Raw genomic sequence first — 17,890 nt, forward strand, 5'->3', positions numbered from 1 at the left:
TTCGGCCCAACCGGTCGATGCCGGCGTTTATGCTCCACAGGAGCCTCCTCCAACCCTACTTCATCTCACCCTATCAACATATCCTTCTATTCCTTTCTCCCTTGTGTTTATCAAGGTTCCCCTTAAATACATCTATGCTATTCGCCTCAACTGCTCCTTGTAGCGAGTTCCACATTCTCACCACTCTGGATAAAGAAGTTTCTCCTGAATTCCCTACTGGATTCATTAGTGATTATTTTATATTTGTGATCTCTAATTTTGGACTCCCTTTGTTCTACCCAATCAAATTCTTCAATAATTTTAAAGACCTCTATCAGGTCACCCCCCAGACTTCTCTGTTCTAGAGAAAAGAGCCCCAGCCTGTTCAGCCTTTCTCAATAAGTACATCCCCTCAGCTCTGTGAATCTTTTTGCACCTTCTCCAGTGCTTCTGTATCCTTTATATAATATGGAGACCAGAACTGTTCACAGTGCTCCAAGTGTGGTCTAACCAAGGTTCTATACAAGTTTAACATAACTTCACTGCTTTTCAATTCTGTCCCTCTAGAAATGAACACCAGTGTTATTTGATTTGTCTTTTTTTTTTAATGGCCTCATTAACCTGCGTCGCTGCGTTTGGTGATTTGTGTATCTGTACCGCTATCTGTTCTTTTTATTTGACTTGCGTTGTGCCATTTGTCTGCAGGTAGCCGCTGGGCAGAGTTCTCTATGAATGTATGTCACAATGATGATGACAGACCAGATTCCCTTGGAGTTGCCGCCTTTGCTCAATGGAGAAGTACCCATGATGCCTCACATGGTCAACGGGGATGGGTCGCAACAGGTGAGTCACGCGACAAGCCAGCGGGTGACAGCTACAGGTTCAAATGGGGCCCTTCTGCCGGGGTTCAGGAGTCACGAGTGGGTGACGGCTCTGAACCCTCCCTGCCCCTCGCCTTCGTTTAGATTGTGTTGTCGTTGAGTCCTTAAACCAGCACTTTCTGATCCTGCTTTCTTCCGATTTGGCTGAGCCTCCGATCACCTCTTCCCCCTCCCCCACCCACTTGCGACCACGTCATACGGAGACATGTAAAGGGGGGTGTTATAGTTTGAGTTGTGGGGGTGCTTAAGGATGTTTCTGTCTGGTCTCACCCATGTAGGTGAGCAATTAAAAGATTGACATGTAATAATGTGAAGTTAGATTTTTTTTATTCGTTCGTGGGACGTGGGCGTCGCTGGCGAGGCCGGCATTTATTGCCCATCCCTAATTGCCCCTTGAGAAGGTGGTGGTGAGCCGCCTTCTTGAACCGCTGCAGTCCGTGTGGTGAAGGTTCTCCCACAGTGCTGTTAGGTAGGGAGTTCCAGGATTTTGACCAGGTTTCCATTCATAATGAATATAATTGTTTATTCTTTTATCATATGGGTACGGTGGTGTAGTTGGTCACGTTACTGAACTTAATAATCACAGAGAGCATGAGTTCTAATCCAACTCTGGGCAGTTCGAGAATTTGAATTCAGTTTTAAATAATCTGGAAATAAAAATCTGGTCTCAGTAAAAGTGACCATGAAGCTGTTGGAATGTCGTAAAAACCCAACTGGTTCATTAATGTCCTTTAGGGAAGGAAACCTGCCGTCCTTACCCGGTCTGGGCCTATATGTGACTCCAATTCCACACCAGCGTGGTTGACTCTCAACTGCCCTCTGAAGTGGCCCAGCAAGACAATCACTTGTTTTAAAATCACTACCAGTGGATCAAGAAGGCGGCCCACCACCACCTTCTCGGGCCAACCAGGGTGGGCAATAAATGCCGGCCTCGCCAGTGACACCCACATCCCGAGAACGAATTTTTAAAAATATGAATGGAAAGACTGAGAACGATACTGCACTTAAAAGTTCACCAGTTCATCGGGCGAGGGCCAGACCAGGCTCCCAGGTGAATGAGAATGGAAATGTCTCTTAGGATGGACACCGATTAACAGGGTCCAGAATTCTTCAAAGGAGGGATTTGACAGTCAGTCAGTGAGGTGAAGCAGTTTGTGTCAGAGCCGATCACCGTCCCCTGAACCACAGCTAGGTCACACCCACTCTCTCCATGAAAGAAGGAACTTGCATTTATATAGCAACTTTCACCACCTCAGGATGTCCCAAAGCGCTTTACAGCCAATTAAGTACTTTTTGAAGTGCAGACACTGTTGTAATGTGGGAAACACAGCAGTCAATTTGTGCACAGCAAGATCCCACAAACAGCAATGTTGATAATTGACCAGATAATCTGTTTTTAATGATGTTGGTTGAGGGATAAATATTGGCCCAGGACACCGGGGAGAACTCCCCTGCTCTTTTTTGAAATAGTGCCATGGGATCTTTTATATCCACCCAAGTGGGCGGACAAGGCCTTGGTTTAACGTCTCATATGTGCGCAAATCGTTGAAGGTGGCAGGGCAGGTTGAGAAAGCGGTTGAGAAAGCGGTTAAAAAAGCATACGGGATCCTGGGCTTTATAAATAGAGGCATAGAGTACAAAAGTATGGAAGTCATGATGAACCTTTATAAAACACTGGTTCGGCCACAACTGGAGTATTGTGACCAGTTCTGGGCATCGCACTTCAGGAAAGATGTGAAGCCCTTAGAAAGGGTGCAGAAGAGATTTACTAGAATGATTCCAGGGATGAGGGGCTTTAGTTACGTGGATAGACTGGAGAAGCTGGGGTTGCTCTCCTTGGATCAGAGATGGTTGCGAGGAGATTTGATCGAGGTATTCAAAATATGAAGGGTCCAGACAGAGTAGATAGAGAGAAACTGTTCCCATTTGCAGAAGTGTCAAGAACCAGAGGACATAGATTTAAGGTGATTGGCAAAAGAACCAAAGGTGACATGAGGAGAAGCTTTTTTACACAGCGAGTGGTTATGATCTGGAATGCACTGCCCGAGGGGGTGGTGGAGGCAGATTCAATCATGGCCTTCAAAAGGGAACTGGATAAGTATTTGAAAGAAAATAATTTGCAGAGCTACAGGGATAGGGTGGGAGAGTGGGACTAGCTGGATTGCTCTTGCATAGAGCTGGCGCAGACTCGATGGGCCAAATGGCCTCCTTCCGTGCTGTAACCTTTCTACGATTCCATCCAAAAGACGGCATCTCCGACAGTGCAGGACTCCCTCATTGCTGGCACTGGGAGAGTCAGCCTGGATTCCGGGGCTCAAGTCTCTGGAGTGGGGACTTGAACCAAAAACCTTCAGCCTCAGAGGCGAGAGTGCTGCTCACCGAGCCACGGCTGACAGCGAAATGAAGACTGCTTTGACGGAGGGTTGTTTCTCTTCGAAGAATCTCGCACCACCTGGTGCACTTCCTATCCCGCAGGTTAAATTATGCTGCTCTCTGCAACCCCCCCCCGACCCCAATTTTCTCTCCTTGCCTCATTCGGTAACACTGAGTCAGAAGGTTGTGGGTTCAAGTCTTGCTCCAGGACCTGAGCACGTAATCTTGGCCGGGGGGGGGGGGTGTCCCTGGGGGCCCTTGCAACTCCTGGCCCTTGGGACTCTTTTCCCCCGAAGCCCCGAGAACTCCGTCCTCTGCACTTGTTTCTTATTGGCTGGTTTCTCGTGGTTGAACCTCTGATGCCTGGAGCTTTGGAAAGGTCTGTTTTTAGCGGTGTTGCCTCATTGGTGGGTAAATCCTAACACGGAATACCGAGATCTGTTGTTATCGGCAGCTTGAGATACACAACAACAACTTGACTTATACAGCACCATTAATGTAGCGAAACGTCCCAAGGTGCTTCACAGGAGCGTGAATCAGACAAAATTTGACACTGAACCAAATAAGGAGATATTAGGACAGGTGACCAAAAGCTTGGTCAAAGAGGTAGGTTTTAAGGAGCGTCATAAAGGAGGAGAGAGAGGTGGAGATGTTTAGGGAGGGAATTCCAGAGCTTAGGGCCCAGGCAGCTGAAGGCACGGCCGCCAATGGTGGAGCGATGAAAATCAGGAATGCGCAAGAGGCCAGAATTGGAGGAGCGCCGAGATCTCGGGGAGTTGTAGGGCTGAAGGAGGTCACAGAGGTCGGGAGGGGGCGAGGCCATGGAGGGATTTGAAAACGAGGATGAGAATTTTACAATCGAGGCATTGCTGGACTGGGAGCCAGTGTCGGTCAGCGAGCACAGGGGGTGATGGGTGAACGGGACTTGGTGCGAGTTAGGATACGGGGCAGCAGAGTTGTAGATGAGCTGAAGTTTATGGAGTGTGGCAGCTTGAGAAGCAACAACAACTTGCATTTATGTAGCACCTTATATGTGGCCCCCTGAAGCCTCACGATAAGCATGTGGACCAAAGCATTGGGCAATCCTAATCCAGGCTGACATTCCAGTGCTGCACTGTCAGAGGTGCCGTCTTTTGGATGCGATGTTAAACCGAGGCCCCGTCTGTCCTCACAGGTGGATGTAAAAGATCCCAAGGCCACGATTTCGAAGAAGAGCACGGGGGAGTTCTCCCCACTGTCCTGGGCCAATATTTATCCCTCAACCAACATCACTGTTAGCAGATTAACTTCTCGTTTATATCATTTGCTGATAGTGGGATCTTGCTATGCTGCAATTGGCTGCTGCCTTTCCGAGATTACAACAGTAACTCCACTTCAAAAAGTGCTTCACTGATTGTAAAGGACTGTGGGTTTTGATAAGGCAACATAAGCAGCAACAACTTGCATTGACTTAGCCCCTTTAGCGTAGGACAATATCCTAAGGCGCTATATAAATGCAGGTTGTTTCTGTCTGTCTCCTTCTCTCCTCAATCCCTGCTAGTTTCCGGTTCCATGCTCGCTCTCTCGTTCCTTGCCCAAAAAAACAATTCCACCGAGCCCAATTGTCGAAATAAAAGGAAGTGGTTTACATAGCACGTTATCACACGTAAACGTCACGCATGTAATGAACTGGCATGACTGCTGTTAAATAGACCATTGGATTTGGGAGGCGATTTACTGGGAGGGGGAAGGGGAGGCACCATCGGCAGGACTGATTCTCCCCTCACCTCATAGCTCCACGTGCACATACGCCCCGAATTTAACGGGGTGGGGGAGAGGGGCAATCGCAGAGCGGACTCCCCACCCCCCCCCCCCCAAACCGGATCCGTCCCCACCCCCTGAAACTGACTCCCTCCCCGATCCAGTGGGAACGGCATCAGCGCTGATGGGCGGGAGTGAAAGATCGTGATGGGAGGAGGGGAGAGAGTGGGGGGGTTGGGGGTTCAGGCCACCGGAGTGGCGGGGGGGGCCCACGGGAACAGTGTTTGGGGGCAGGTGGGGTATTGGAAAGTGTGCGATCGGGGGGGTAAAGCAGGGGGCATCACCGACAGGTCTGATTCTACCTTCATCTCAGAGCCGCACACACACACGCCCCAATTTTAACTGGGAGGGGCTATCGTGGAGGGAGAGGGTGGGGGGCAAAATGTGCATTGAACCCGGCCCCCTCCAGAACGGGGGGAGATTTTAACTCCCGCCAATTGTCCTCACTCCCCAACACTGACCCCCTCCCCAACACTGACCCCCTCCCCAACACTGACCCCCTCCCCAATCCAGCGGGAATAAAATCGGCACTGGTGGCCGGGAGTCACAATTCGTGGGGGTGGGGGTGGGGGTCAGGCCGTCTGTGGGGGACTCGGGAACGGTGTTGGGGGATCAGCAAGTCTGTGTTTAGGGGGAGGAGGGAGTGGAAGCCTCGGGGCAGTGGAGACCTGAATTCTGCTTGTGGGGCCAGGAGGAGCCCAAGGAACCTTTCAAAGTTTGAAGGGAAACCTCACTGCCCTGGGCCTCCTGTGGCCCCCGATCCCTGTCTGCTGACCCTCCTCCCGGGATTCGAGACTGCGCGGAGCCACGGTCCGGCCCGCGGATTAAAATGGCGGCGTGCGTGTCTGGTGAAGTCATCGGGACACGACTTTGCCGTTGTAATTCGGGGTCCTCTGCGGGGGGGGGCGGGGGCTGCTTTCCCGTGGCTATGTTCAGATAAGGAGGAATGGCAGAGGGAACGGTGGGGGGGCCGTTCTGGAATGTGGTTTGACCCCCACCGCCATCTTAACCCTCACCCCTACCAGCACCATTCCCGCCAGTGGGAGGAGGAGGGGGGCTGGGTTAGAATCGACCATGTATGTTCCAGCAGGAGTGACTGGATAGCCGGCCAAGTCCACAGCCCTCGCCCACCCAGACCCAGTGGTACTGAGGCCAATTTTATGGTCCCAACCGCTGCCCGAAGATAGACTGGAGCAGAGAGAAACTTCAAGCCACGACAACAACAACTTGCATTTATATAGCACCTTTAACGTAGTAAAATGTCCCAAGGCGCTTCACAGGAGCGATTATCAAACAAAATTTGACACCGAGCCACATAAGGAGATATTAGGACAGGTGACCAAAAGCTTGGTCAAAGAGGGAGGTTTTACGGAGCATCTTAAAGGAGGAGAGAGAGGTGGAGAGGTTTAGGGAGGGAATTCCAGAGCTTAGGGCCTGGGCGGCTGAAGGCACGGCCGCCAACGGTGGAGCGATGAAAATCGAGGATGCGCAGGAGGCCAGAATTGGAGGAGCGCAGAGATCTCGGAGGGTTGTAGGGCTGGAGGAGGTCACGGAGATCGGGAGGGGCCAGGCTGCGGGTGGGAAGTGTATTGTCGCAATGAGTCACCAGGAGCGCTGGGGACGGTCAAACTGTGCGTTCTTTAGCCGCTATTAATGTCCGGGGCTGCAGCGGCTGGCGCTCCCCGTCCCCGCTTACCGTGTGCCGCCATTCTAGGCCGCTGGCAGGAATGCGCACCTGCCATACTTCCTCGGCCTACGGCGGGCGGGGGGCTATCGGCGATGGGCTGTTTCCGATCGAGAGAGAGAGAGATCGGGGATGAAACACGAAAGCTACAAGCTGCCAGATCTCCTGATTGTTTCAAGGAATGATGTAGTCCCGCTGGCATTTTCCTGTGCTGTTAACGCCACTTGTCCAAGACATTAACGCAAGGGCCCTTCAAATGTCAAAGTGCCGCATAGCCAGACACGCAGTGAGAATTTATTTATTTTTTTTTTGTTTGATTCTCTGCGTGCTTGTGTAGGTGGTTTCTAAACGGGTCTGCCAGGACATCTGGCAACATCTATAGGAACTCTGAACTTCTAACTAAGAATAGCCGAGCGACTTTCTAGCCTTTGGGCTGGAGTTTGCTCAACTTAATAGAGTCTGTGATGGGGACAGAGCGCGCGGCTCTTTCACTCGCTGCTGTTACATCCTGGCCAATTAACAATCGCGGGGCGGGAGTGGGTTAAAGATCACGATAAGCTCTACTTTCCTCCTGCTGGTTTTTAAGAGAGGGCATCGATGCACTAGCATCCCTTAATATCTATCTTTTTTTCTCTTCCATAATTTTCTCCCCTTCTTTTGTGAAGACGGTAACTCCTCCCAAGAGCGTTCTCCCAATATGTGACATTGTTGGGATTTTTGGGATATCATTGTCAATTTTGACCCCCCGACATCCAATGACACTCCTAGTGCAGTGCCGAGGGAGCGCCGCGCAGTCGGAGGGGCGGTGCCGAGGGAGGGCAGTGCCGAGGGAGCGCCGCGCCGTCGGAGGGGCGGTGCCGAGGGAGCGCCGCGCTGTCGGAGGGGCGGTGCCGAGGGAGCGCCGCCCTGTCGGAGGGGCGGTGCCGAGGGAGCGCCGCGCAGTCGGAGGGGCGGTGCCGAGGGAGCGCCGCGCTGTCGGAGGGGCGGTGCCGAGGGAGCGCCGCGCTGTCGGAGGGGCGGTGCCGAGGGAGCGCCGCCCTGTCGGAGGGGCGGTGCCGAGGGAGCGCCGCGCTGTCGGAGGGGCGGTGCCGAGGGAGCGCCGCGCTGTCGGAGGGGCGGTGCCGAGGGAGCGCCGCCCTGTCGGAGGGGCGGTGCCGAGGGAGCGCCGCGCCGTCGGAGGGGCGGTGCCGAGGGAGCGCCGCGCCGTCGGAGGGGCGGTGCCGAGGGAGCGCCGCGCCGTCGGAGGGGCGGTGCCGAGGGAGCGCCGCGCCGTCGGAGGGGCGGTGCCGAGGGAGCGCCGCGCCGTCGGAGGGGCGGTGCCGAGGGAGCGCCGCGCCGTCGGAGGGGCGGTGCCGAGGGAGCGCCGCCCCGTCGGTGGGGCGGTGCCGAGGGAGCGCCGCGCAGTCGGAGGGGCGGTGCCGAGGGAGCGCCGCGCTGTCGGAGGGGCGGTGCCGAGGGAGCGCCGCGCTGTCGGAGGGGCGGTGCCGAGGGAGCGCCGCCCTGTCGGAGGGGCGGTGCCGAGGGAGCGCCGCCCTGTCGGAGGGGCGGTGCCGAGGGAGCGCCGCGCTGTCGGAGGGGCGGTGCCGAGGGAGCGCCGCGCTGTCGGAGGGGCGGTGCCGAGGGAGCGCCGCGCTGTCGGAGGGGCGGTGCCGAGGGAGCGCCGCCCTGTCGGCAGTGCCTTCTTTCTGATGAGACGTTAAACCGAGGCCCTGCCTGTTCTCTCAGGTGGATGTAAAAGATCCCATGGCACTATTTTGAAGAAGAGCTGGGGAGTCCTCCCCAGTGTCCTGGATAGTATTTTAATCCCTCAACCAACATCACTTTTTAAAAAAGAATCAGGTGATCTGGTCATTTATCTAATTTCTGTTTGTGGGATCTTGCTGTGCGCAAATTGACTGATGCGTTTCCCTAAATTGCAACAGTGACTACACTTCAAAAAAAAAAGTACTTAATTGTTGGGAAAGCGATTTGGGGCATCCTGAGGTCTTGAAAGGCGCTTTATAAACCCAAGTTCTTTCTTTTGAAGTGTGGACAAACACAGCACAGCAGGATCCCACAAGCAGTAATGAGACAAACGTTCTTTTTTTTTTGGAGGGATGAGTGCTGGGTGAGGTTTCGAAGGGCTGGTATGCAACCTCTCCGTGTGTGGGATAAATCATTTTGAGAAGGCAGTGTGACTTTTATACCCAGTGGGGCCTGAAGAACAGCTCACTCCAGGCACAAGTGTCACTTTCTGAGGCAAGGATTAGGAGCGTTTTGAATCTTCTGCAGCAAGCTTATTTGAGAAAGAACTTGCATTTCTACAGCGCCTTTCACGACCTCATGATGCCCCAAAGTGCTTTACAGCCAAGGAAGTACTTTTTGAAGTGTAGTCACTGTTGTAATGTAGGACACATGGCAGCCAATTTGCGCACAGCAAGATCCCACAAACAGCAATGTGAGAATGACCAGATCATCTATTTTTAGTGATGTTGGTTGAGGGATAAATATTGGCCCCAGGACACCGGAGAGAACTCCCCCGCTCTTCTTCGAAATAGTGGCCGTGGGATCTTTTACATCCACCTGAGAGGGCGGACGGGGCCTCGGTTTAACGTCTCATCCGAAAGACGGCACCTCCGACAGTCCTGGACGTGTCCATCCTGGATATTGTGCTCAAGCGTCTGGAGTGGGGACTTGAACCCACGACCTTCTGACTCAGAGGCGAAGAGTGCGACCGACTGAGCCACGACCGTGAGTCGGAAGAGGGGAGGAAGAGCGATTCACACAGAACATATAAATTGTTTTCTAGCAACAAGGCTCTGGCAGTCTGCGGCTGCTGGGCCAGTTATTGACGCCTGCTAATTTGCAGGCAGTCGCCTATATCGCACCAGCCAGTATGAATTGAAAGCTTTTTTGTCAGTGTGAAAATGCCACAGGGAGCAGTTTGTAGCAATACATCACCCAACGGGCTGAGCAGTGTTCGCTGTCACACTGTTTAATATCATTCGGCAGAGAAACAGCTTAAGAGATCGCTCAGTTCCAGGGCTTTCAGACAGCTTGCTGTCTGCTTTCTATGAAACGTGGATACAGTTACTGCTGTCTTTGAAATGAAACCTCCTGAGAAATGGCTCATTCAGATCTCGTCCTCTCTTGTACGTTTTTTTTAACATCACATTTAGCAAATTGTGGGTGGGAGTGCTAGGAAGATTGGGACACACTCCCAGTGTTAGAATCAATCGTTCCCAGGATGGGTTAGATACAGAGTAAAGCTCCCTCTACACTGTCCCATCAAACATTCCCAGGGCAGGTACAGAACAGGTTAGATACAGAGTAAAGCTCCCTCTACACTGTCCCATCAAACACTCCCAGGGGCAGGTACAGCACGGGTTAGATACAGAGCAAAGCTCCCTCTACACTGTCCCATCAAACACTCCCAGGGGCAGGTACAACACGGGGTAGATACAGAGTAAAGCTCCCTCTACACTGTCCCATCAAACAATCCCAGGGCAGGTACAGCATGGGTTAGATACAGAGTAAAGCTCAAAGAATGTTTGATGGGGCAGTGGTGGGGGAAGCACTGACATATTTGACCTCGATGGCACAAAGACAAAATCAGCACAAAACTGTAAGGATTGATGTAAAGGGCGAATGTGAGAAAGTATCGCTAGGCCAAAGCCCTGACAATGAGATCATTGTGGGCGTTGCTATGGTAACAGGAAAGGGAGCGGTGACTGGTAGTTTTCCAGAGGTGTATATGTTGGTAAAGTGCATAATTGAGTCCCTTATTCAGCCTCCAGTACGGCCAAGCAGCAAGACACAGGAGAATTATTCCTCATTACTGTTATATCACAAATCTGGGGCCTAGCTTCTGAGCGGCGATCCATTCACCCTGCACATAGCAAATATGAAGCCCGTAGATATCTAGGGGGGAAAAAAAAAAGCTTAGCTTTGAAAATAATTTTCAGGGAAGTTTGTCCCAGTTTCAGTATGAATTACGGGCTGCTGTGCAGGCTGGGAGTTGTAGCTTAGATTACACGTCAGGCGGAGTAGACGATGACTCCCAGCGTACTTTGCAGAAACCTGCCACCAGTCGGATGCGAAGAGGCTTCCCCCGTCTGGATGCCGACCGGCTGTCGCCATAACAACAGCCGGGCGCAAGCGAGTCAGGTTGCCACGGTAGCTAGCAGAACAAAAGCAGTCAAACGTCAGGGGAGAAAAAGACGTCTTTACCACCAGACAATGGGGAAGTAGAACGCGGGGTTGCCAACCCTCCAGGATTGTCCTGGAGTCTCCGGGAGTTAAAAATTAATCTCCCTGCTGTGAGCAAAACTCACGGGAGAAAAATCATCAGGGCGTTGATGAAAAATTATTTGTTCTTTTCTTCATTTTTTTTTCCTTCTGAACACTTTCGTTTATTACTTATAAAAATATTGGAGATGGGGGAGAAAAAGGCCATTTGACTGGGTTGGGTGGCTGGAGGCAGGAAATTAAGTGATGTACTATCGATAAGTGTGAGGTATTACATTTTGGTAGGAAGAATAAGGAGGCTACACACTGCTTGGATAATAAGAGTCTAAATGGGGGAGAGGAGCAGAGGGATCTGGGGGTACAGATACACAAATCACTGAAAGTAGTGACACAGGTGAATAAGGCCATAAAAAAGGAAACAAACACTGGGGTTCATTTCTGGAGGGATAGAATTGAAAAGCAGAGAAATTTATGTTAAACTTGTATAGAACCTTGGTTCGACCACACTTGGAGTATTGTGAACGGTTCTGGTCTCCATATTATAAAAAAGGATACAGAGGCACTGGAGAAGGTGCAAAAAAGATTTACAAGGATGATACCAGAACTTACATTAATATAGCACCTTTTAACGTAGTAAAACATCCCAAGGTGCTTCACAGGAGCGATTATCAAACAAAATTTGGGGTGAGATGAAGAAGGGTGGGAGGAGGCTCGTGTGGAGCATAAACACCGGCATGGACCTGTTGGGCCGAATGGCCTATTTCTGTGCTGTACATTCTATGTAATTCTCTATGCCTCTTTGACCAAGCTTTTGGTCACCTGTCCTAATATCTCCTTATGTAGCTCAGTGTCAAATTTTGTTTGATAATCGCTCCTGTGAAGCACCTTCGGATGTTTTACTACGTTAAAAGGTGCTTTATAAATGCAGGTTCTGGTATCATCCTTGTAAATCTTTTTTGCACCTTCTCCAGTGCCTCTATATCCTTTTTTGTAATATGGAGACCAGAACTGTTCACAGTACTCCAAATGTGGTCTAACCAAGGTTCTATACAAGTTTACAAGAGGTTTGGGGAGAGAATTCCAGAGCTTAGGGCCTAGGCAGCTACGTCTACCCTATCAAATCCTTTCATAATCTTAAAGACCTCTATCAGGTCACCCCTCAAGTCTTGTCTTTTCTGGAGAAGATGTTTCTACTTGTGGGGGAGTACAAAACTAGAGGTCATAAATATAAGATAGTCACTAATAAATCCAATAGGGAATTCAGGAGAAACTTCTTTACCCAGAGAGTGGTGAGAATGTGGAACTCGCTACCACAGGGATTAGTTGAGGTGAATAGCACAGATGTCTTTAAGGGGAAGCCAGATAAACACATGAGGGAGAAAGGAATAGAAGGGTATGCTGATAGGGTGAGAGAGGGAGGAGGCTCGTGTGGAGCATAAACACTGGAAGGGACCAGTCGGACCGCATGGCCTGTCTCTGTGCTGTACGTTCTGTGTAAATATCTTTACATACACTTTCCCATTTGCACAGACACCACACTGCCCTGTGTCGACTGCACCACTTCCTCCTGCGCCTCGATGAATGAACTTACATTACCCCTCCGCAGGCAGCGGGGCGACAGCAGCTGGCTGTCACCTTAGCAACCCAATGTTATGGGACACTCTGCACAGTAAGCAGGAGTTGTTGACGTTTGGCCCGTTGACATTGCAGCGGGAGATGGTTCCAGGGCACAGCTCACTCACGCCAGAATGTTCAATTACATTTCTTTCTGCAGCGTAGGAGTGTCAAATATCCCTCGTTATCGCCCACTGAGTGCCCTGCCAGAACTGACTGACCCTTCTTCAGGCAGAGGGAGCTGGGTATTCGGCCTCAGTGAGGGGGCGAACCATCGCAGCCAAACCCCATCCTGCCTTCACCCGGCAACTGAAGCTTCTGCTCTCCAAGGCCAAGGGAACGGAGGAAAAGAAAGAACTTGCATTTGTACGGTGCCTTGCACAAACTCAGGACGTCCCAAAGCTCTTTACAGCCAATGAAGTACTTTTTTTGAAGTGTAGTCAATTGTCTGTAATGTAGGAAACGCAGCTAATTTGCGCACAGCAAGATCCCACAAACAGCAATGTGATAAATGACCAGATAACCTGTTCTTTTGGTGATGTTGGTTGAGGGATAAATATTGGCCCCCAGGACACCGCGGAGAACTCCCCCCTGCTCTTCTTCGAAATAGCGGCCATGAGATCTTTTACGTCCACCGGAGAGGGTAGACGGGGCCTCAGTTTAACATTTCATCTGAAAGACAGCATCTCCGACAGTGCAGCACTCCCTCGGTACTGGCCCTGGGAGTGCCAGCCTGGAATTTATGCTCAAACCTCTGGAGTGGGGCTTGAACCCACGACCTTCTTACTCAGAGGCGAGAGTGCGACCCACTGAGGTGCCGTCTTTCAGATGAGACGTTAAACCGAGGCCCCGTCTGCCCTCTCGGGTGGATGTAAAAGATCTCACGTCACTATTTTGAAGAAGAGCAGGGGAGTTCTCCCCGGTGCCCTGGGCCAATGTTTATCCCTCAACTAAAATAGATTATCTGATCCTTATCCCATTGTTGATTGTGGGATCTTGCTGTGCGCAAATTGGTTGCTGTGTTTCCTACATTACAACAGTGACTACGCTTCAAAAAAGTACTTCATTGGCTGTAAAACACTTTGGGATGTCCTGAGGTCATGAAAAGTGCAAGTTCTTTCATTAACATTCAAATTTTAAGGGATAAAACTGAAAATATTTTGTTCCAAAATGAGCAAACTTTGGGTTAAAGAAGATCCCAAAGGAAAAAGATGGCGATTGTTTAATGTCATAGCAACCGTACGGAGCCACATCCCAGACACAACAGTGCTGTACGTTGAAGGCTGTTTTGTCTCTTATCTCTGACGATACAAAGAAAGAATTTGCATTTCTATAGTGCCTTTCACGACCTCGGGCCCTCCCAAAGTACTTTACAGCCAGTGAAGTACTTTTTTGAAGTGTAGTCACTGTTGTAATGTAGAAAATGCAGCAGCCAATTTGCGCACAGCAAGATCTCACAAACAGGTGGTATAATGGTTACGTTACTGGACTAGTAATCTAGAGGCCTGCACTAAATATCTAATAATAAACGTGAGTTGAAATCGTTCCTTGGTAGTTTACAAAAATCCGGAAATAAAAAAAAAACTGGTATTGATAAATTGTTGGATTGTTGAGTGTTGAGCCCAACTGGTTCCCTCATGCCGTCCTTACCAGGTCTGGGCCTATATGTGACTCCAGTCCCACACCAATATCGTTGACTCTTAACTGCCTTCTGAAGTGGCCTAGCCAACCCTTCAGTTGTACCAAACACCACACGGACTGCAGCGGTTCAAGAAGAAGGCCCCACCACCACCACCACCTTCTCAAGGGGCAACTAGGGATGGGGCAATACAGGTCGGCCTTGCCAGCGAAGCCCACACCCTGAGACTGAATATAAGCATTCCTTTATCACAACGTTGGATTATGAGTAACCTTGACCGCCTAATAAAACAATAACACAAGGTACAGTTCCATGGAGCTCTCCAATACTGTGCCATCTTTGAGGAGTGGCTGCTGGGTGGCGATGAGAAGTCGCCCATTTCCTCCTCCCTCACACAGAGGTACTGAGCCCAATCGTGGTGCCCCCTGGCACAGCACCAGCTGAGATCTGGTAACTCCCCACGTCTTTGAGCTCGGGATTCTATTGTGCGACCGGCCCAATTGCTCCTTGTCCTCGCCAGCTGAGCGGTCGAAGGGAGGGCGCCCTGGGTGGGCATCATGGGTGTGTTTGGTGATGCTCTTGTCTGCAGCTGATTCTTGTATCTTCGTTCCAGGTTATTTTGGTTCAGGTTAATCCCGGAGAAACCTTCACCATAAGAGCAGAAGATGGATCCCTGCAGTGCATCCAAGGTAGGACGAACATCTGCGGGAAAAACTGTGCCACGGAGGGCAAAGGTTGAACGTTGGGCGTACGATGCTGGTTGGCCATCAAAAGTAGAGGGAGGTGGGCAAGTTGGCACCTTCGCCGTGTGCCCAACACACCTACCCTACCTAGTGGCGATCGCAAATACACGGTTTGGTTTGATGACTACTGGATTTATGTTGGTGCAGCAACGTAACTGTAAAAAATCCTGACTGTACAATGCTGTTCCCACTCCGCCATTTTACCGTTTCTCTGCGCAGTGCCAATCTCATTGGAGGATAAACCAGATTGTCCGTAACCTTGGTATGCTATTTGACCCTGAGCTTCTGGCCCCATATCCTCTCCATCACCAAGTCTGCCTACTTCCACCTCTGTAACATCGCCCGTCTCCTCCCCTGCCTCAGCCCATCTGCTGCTGAAACCTTCATCCGTGCCTTTGTTACCACTGGACTCGACTATTCCAATGCTCTCCTGGCCGGCCTCCCACCTCCCACCCTCCGTAAACTTCATCTCACCCAAAATCTGCTGCCCCGTATCCTAACTCGCACCAAGCCCCGTTCTCCCATCACCCCCCCTGTGCTCACTGACCTACATCGGCTCCCTGTCCTGCAACACCTCGACTTTAAAATTCTCATCCTTGTTTTCAAATCCCTCCATGGCCTCACCCCTCCCTATCTCTGTAACCTCCTCCAGCCCTACAACCCTCCGAGATCTCTGCACTCTTCCAACACTGGCCTCTTGTCCATCCCCCACTCTCTTCACCCCGCCATTGGCGGCCATGCCTTCAGCTGCCTAGGCCCTAAACTCTGGAATTACCTCCCTAAACATTTTTTTTAAACACTTGCATCATATCGCTCTGTAGTTCTTCAATGAAAAATTAATGCTTTTCAGAAAAATGGGGTCAATAATTCTCTGTCAAGATCGCGAGCTCCTCCAAGTCTGTGACACAGGGGTCACATTAGATCGGGTAGATACGGAGAAACTATTTCGGGGAATCCAGAACAAGGGGGCATAATCTTAAAATTCAGGAGTTAAATCAGGAAGGATTTTTTCACACAAAGTGGGTGGAAATCTGGAACTCTCTCCACCAAAACGCCGGGGATGCTGGGGGTCAATTGGAACTTTCAAGACTGAGCTCGATAGATTTTTTGTTGGGTAAGGGTATCAAGGGACATGGAGCAGAGGCGGGTAAATGGATTTGAGGTGCAGATCAGGCATGATCTGATCGAATGGCGGAACGGGCTCGAGGGGCTGAACGGCCTCCTCCTGTTCCTATGTTCGCAAAGGAAACGCAGAGCAGATGTCCGAAAGAAGAGGCTCAGTTGGAGCATGGACATCAAGGATCTTGTAACAACAAAGGAAGATCCCAGCAGCACATCTGGCATGCTGTCATCCACAGAGCCGCTCAACACCTGGCTGGAAGCCCCAAAAAAAAACTCACTTAAAAGGATCTGTACAAGTGCGTTCATGGCTGCTGTGGTTCTGATTCATTCAACCCCCCTCTCCCCCCGCCCACTGAGAAACCCAGATTGCATTTTTATATCATGAAAACAATAATTAAAGGCTTTACGTTTGTCAATGCTGCAAAAATTGAGCTGCAACACTCTCGAAGATGTTTGAAACTTTCAAATGTTGTTTATTTATAAACAAAATTGCTTTGAAGGGATTAGTAATCCTGTCTCATGCCCTGTGGTCAGCCTGTTGCTGATTCGCTGCACAGAATCTCATCATTAATATCACTCGGTGCCGTTAACTCTTTTACTTGTGTAAAAGCTGCATTGCTGTTTAATTAAAGTACTAGCTGATCTCCTGTCGCATTGCTCATCGATGATGGGGTGTCGAAGGTGGTTCTAATGTATAACATGGTCGCATCGTGAGACAGAGAGCAGAGCAGTCAGGCGTCAGGGAGTGAAATTTAACAAGGGGTCAGGGACTGGGGTACAGTATGACCCAGAGAGGGGGCCGGGGGGCGGGGCCCAGAGAGGGGCCGGGGGGCGGGGCCCAGAGAGGGGCCGGGGGGCGGGGCCCAGAGAGGGGGCGGGGGCGGGGCCCAGAGAGGGGCCGGGGGCGGGGCCCAGAGAGGGGCCGGGGGCGGGGCCCAGAGAGGGGCGGGGCCCAGAGAGGGGCCAGGGGGCGGGGCCCAGAGAGGGGGCCGGGGGTGGGGCCCAGAGAGGGGCGGGGCCCAGAGAGGGGCCGGGGGCGGGGCCCAGAGAGGGGCCGGGGGCGGGGCCCAGAGAGGGGCCGGGGGGCGGGGCCCAGAGAGGGGGCAGGGCCCAGAGAGGGGCCAGGGGGGCGGGGCCCAGAGAGGGGTCAGGGAATGCACTCCTCGCTTAGGAAGGGGAAAATCAGCCAGGGTTCCTGCTCCTGATCACAAGTGAGTGACTCCTACTGGAAAAGAAATGCTTGTGAACAGGTAGGGACAGGATCAGGCTCGATGCGATGCTCATGTCCTGATGTAATAGCCTGAGGAGGTTCACTGTCTGAGCTGACACATGAATAGTGAGCACTTGGTTGTGGTGCTACAGAACGTCTGTGCCCAGCAGACAATGGGAGACACAAACGGCACTGAATCTACACCGTTGATTGCCCTCCTTAGAGCAGAGAAGGTTATGGGGAGGTTTAATAGAGGGGTTTGAAATTATGAGAAGTTTTGATAGAGTAAATAAGGAGAAACTGTTTCACTGGCAGGAGGGTCGGTAACCAGAGGACACAGATTTAAGATAATTGGCAAAAGAACCAGAGGGGAGAATTGTTTTTACGCAGTGAGTTGTTATGATCTGGAATTCACTGCCTGAAAGGGCGGTGGAAGCAGATTCAATAATAACTTTCAAAAGGGAATTGGATAAATACATGAAAAGGAGAAATTTGCTGGGCTATGGGGAAAGACCAGGGGGAGTGGGATTAACTGGATAGCTGGCACAGGCATGATGGGCCGATGGGCCTCCTGTGCTCTATCGTTCTATGATTCTGTAACAGTATATCCGATCTCCT

General features: G+C 51.2%; 1 protein-coding gene across 1 annotated transcript in view; it reads left to right on the top strand.

Annotated features, from left to right (window-relative positions):
* Positions 1–17,890, top strand: part of LOC137331233 (fibronectin type III domain-containing protein 3B-like) — a 303,695-nt gene that overhangs the window by 78,203 nt on the left and 207,602 nt on the right. The window contains 2 exon segments of the mRNA XM_067994877.1: positions 685–822; positions 14,811–14,886. Of these exon segments, the coding sequence (XP_067850978.1) occupies positions 712–822; positions 14,811–14,886 (187 nt within the window). The 5' untranslated portion in view covers positions 685–711.

Source organism: Heptranchias perlo, chromosome 13, assembly GCF_035084215.1.
Source record: "Heptranchias perlo isolate sHepPer1 chromosome 13, sHepPer1.hap1, whole genome shotgun sequence".
In the NCBI taxonomy this organism is placed as follows: domain Eukaryota; kingdom Metazoa; phylum Chordata; class Chondrichthyes; order Hexanchiformes; family Hexanchidae; genus Heptranchias; species Heptranchias perlo.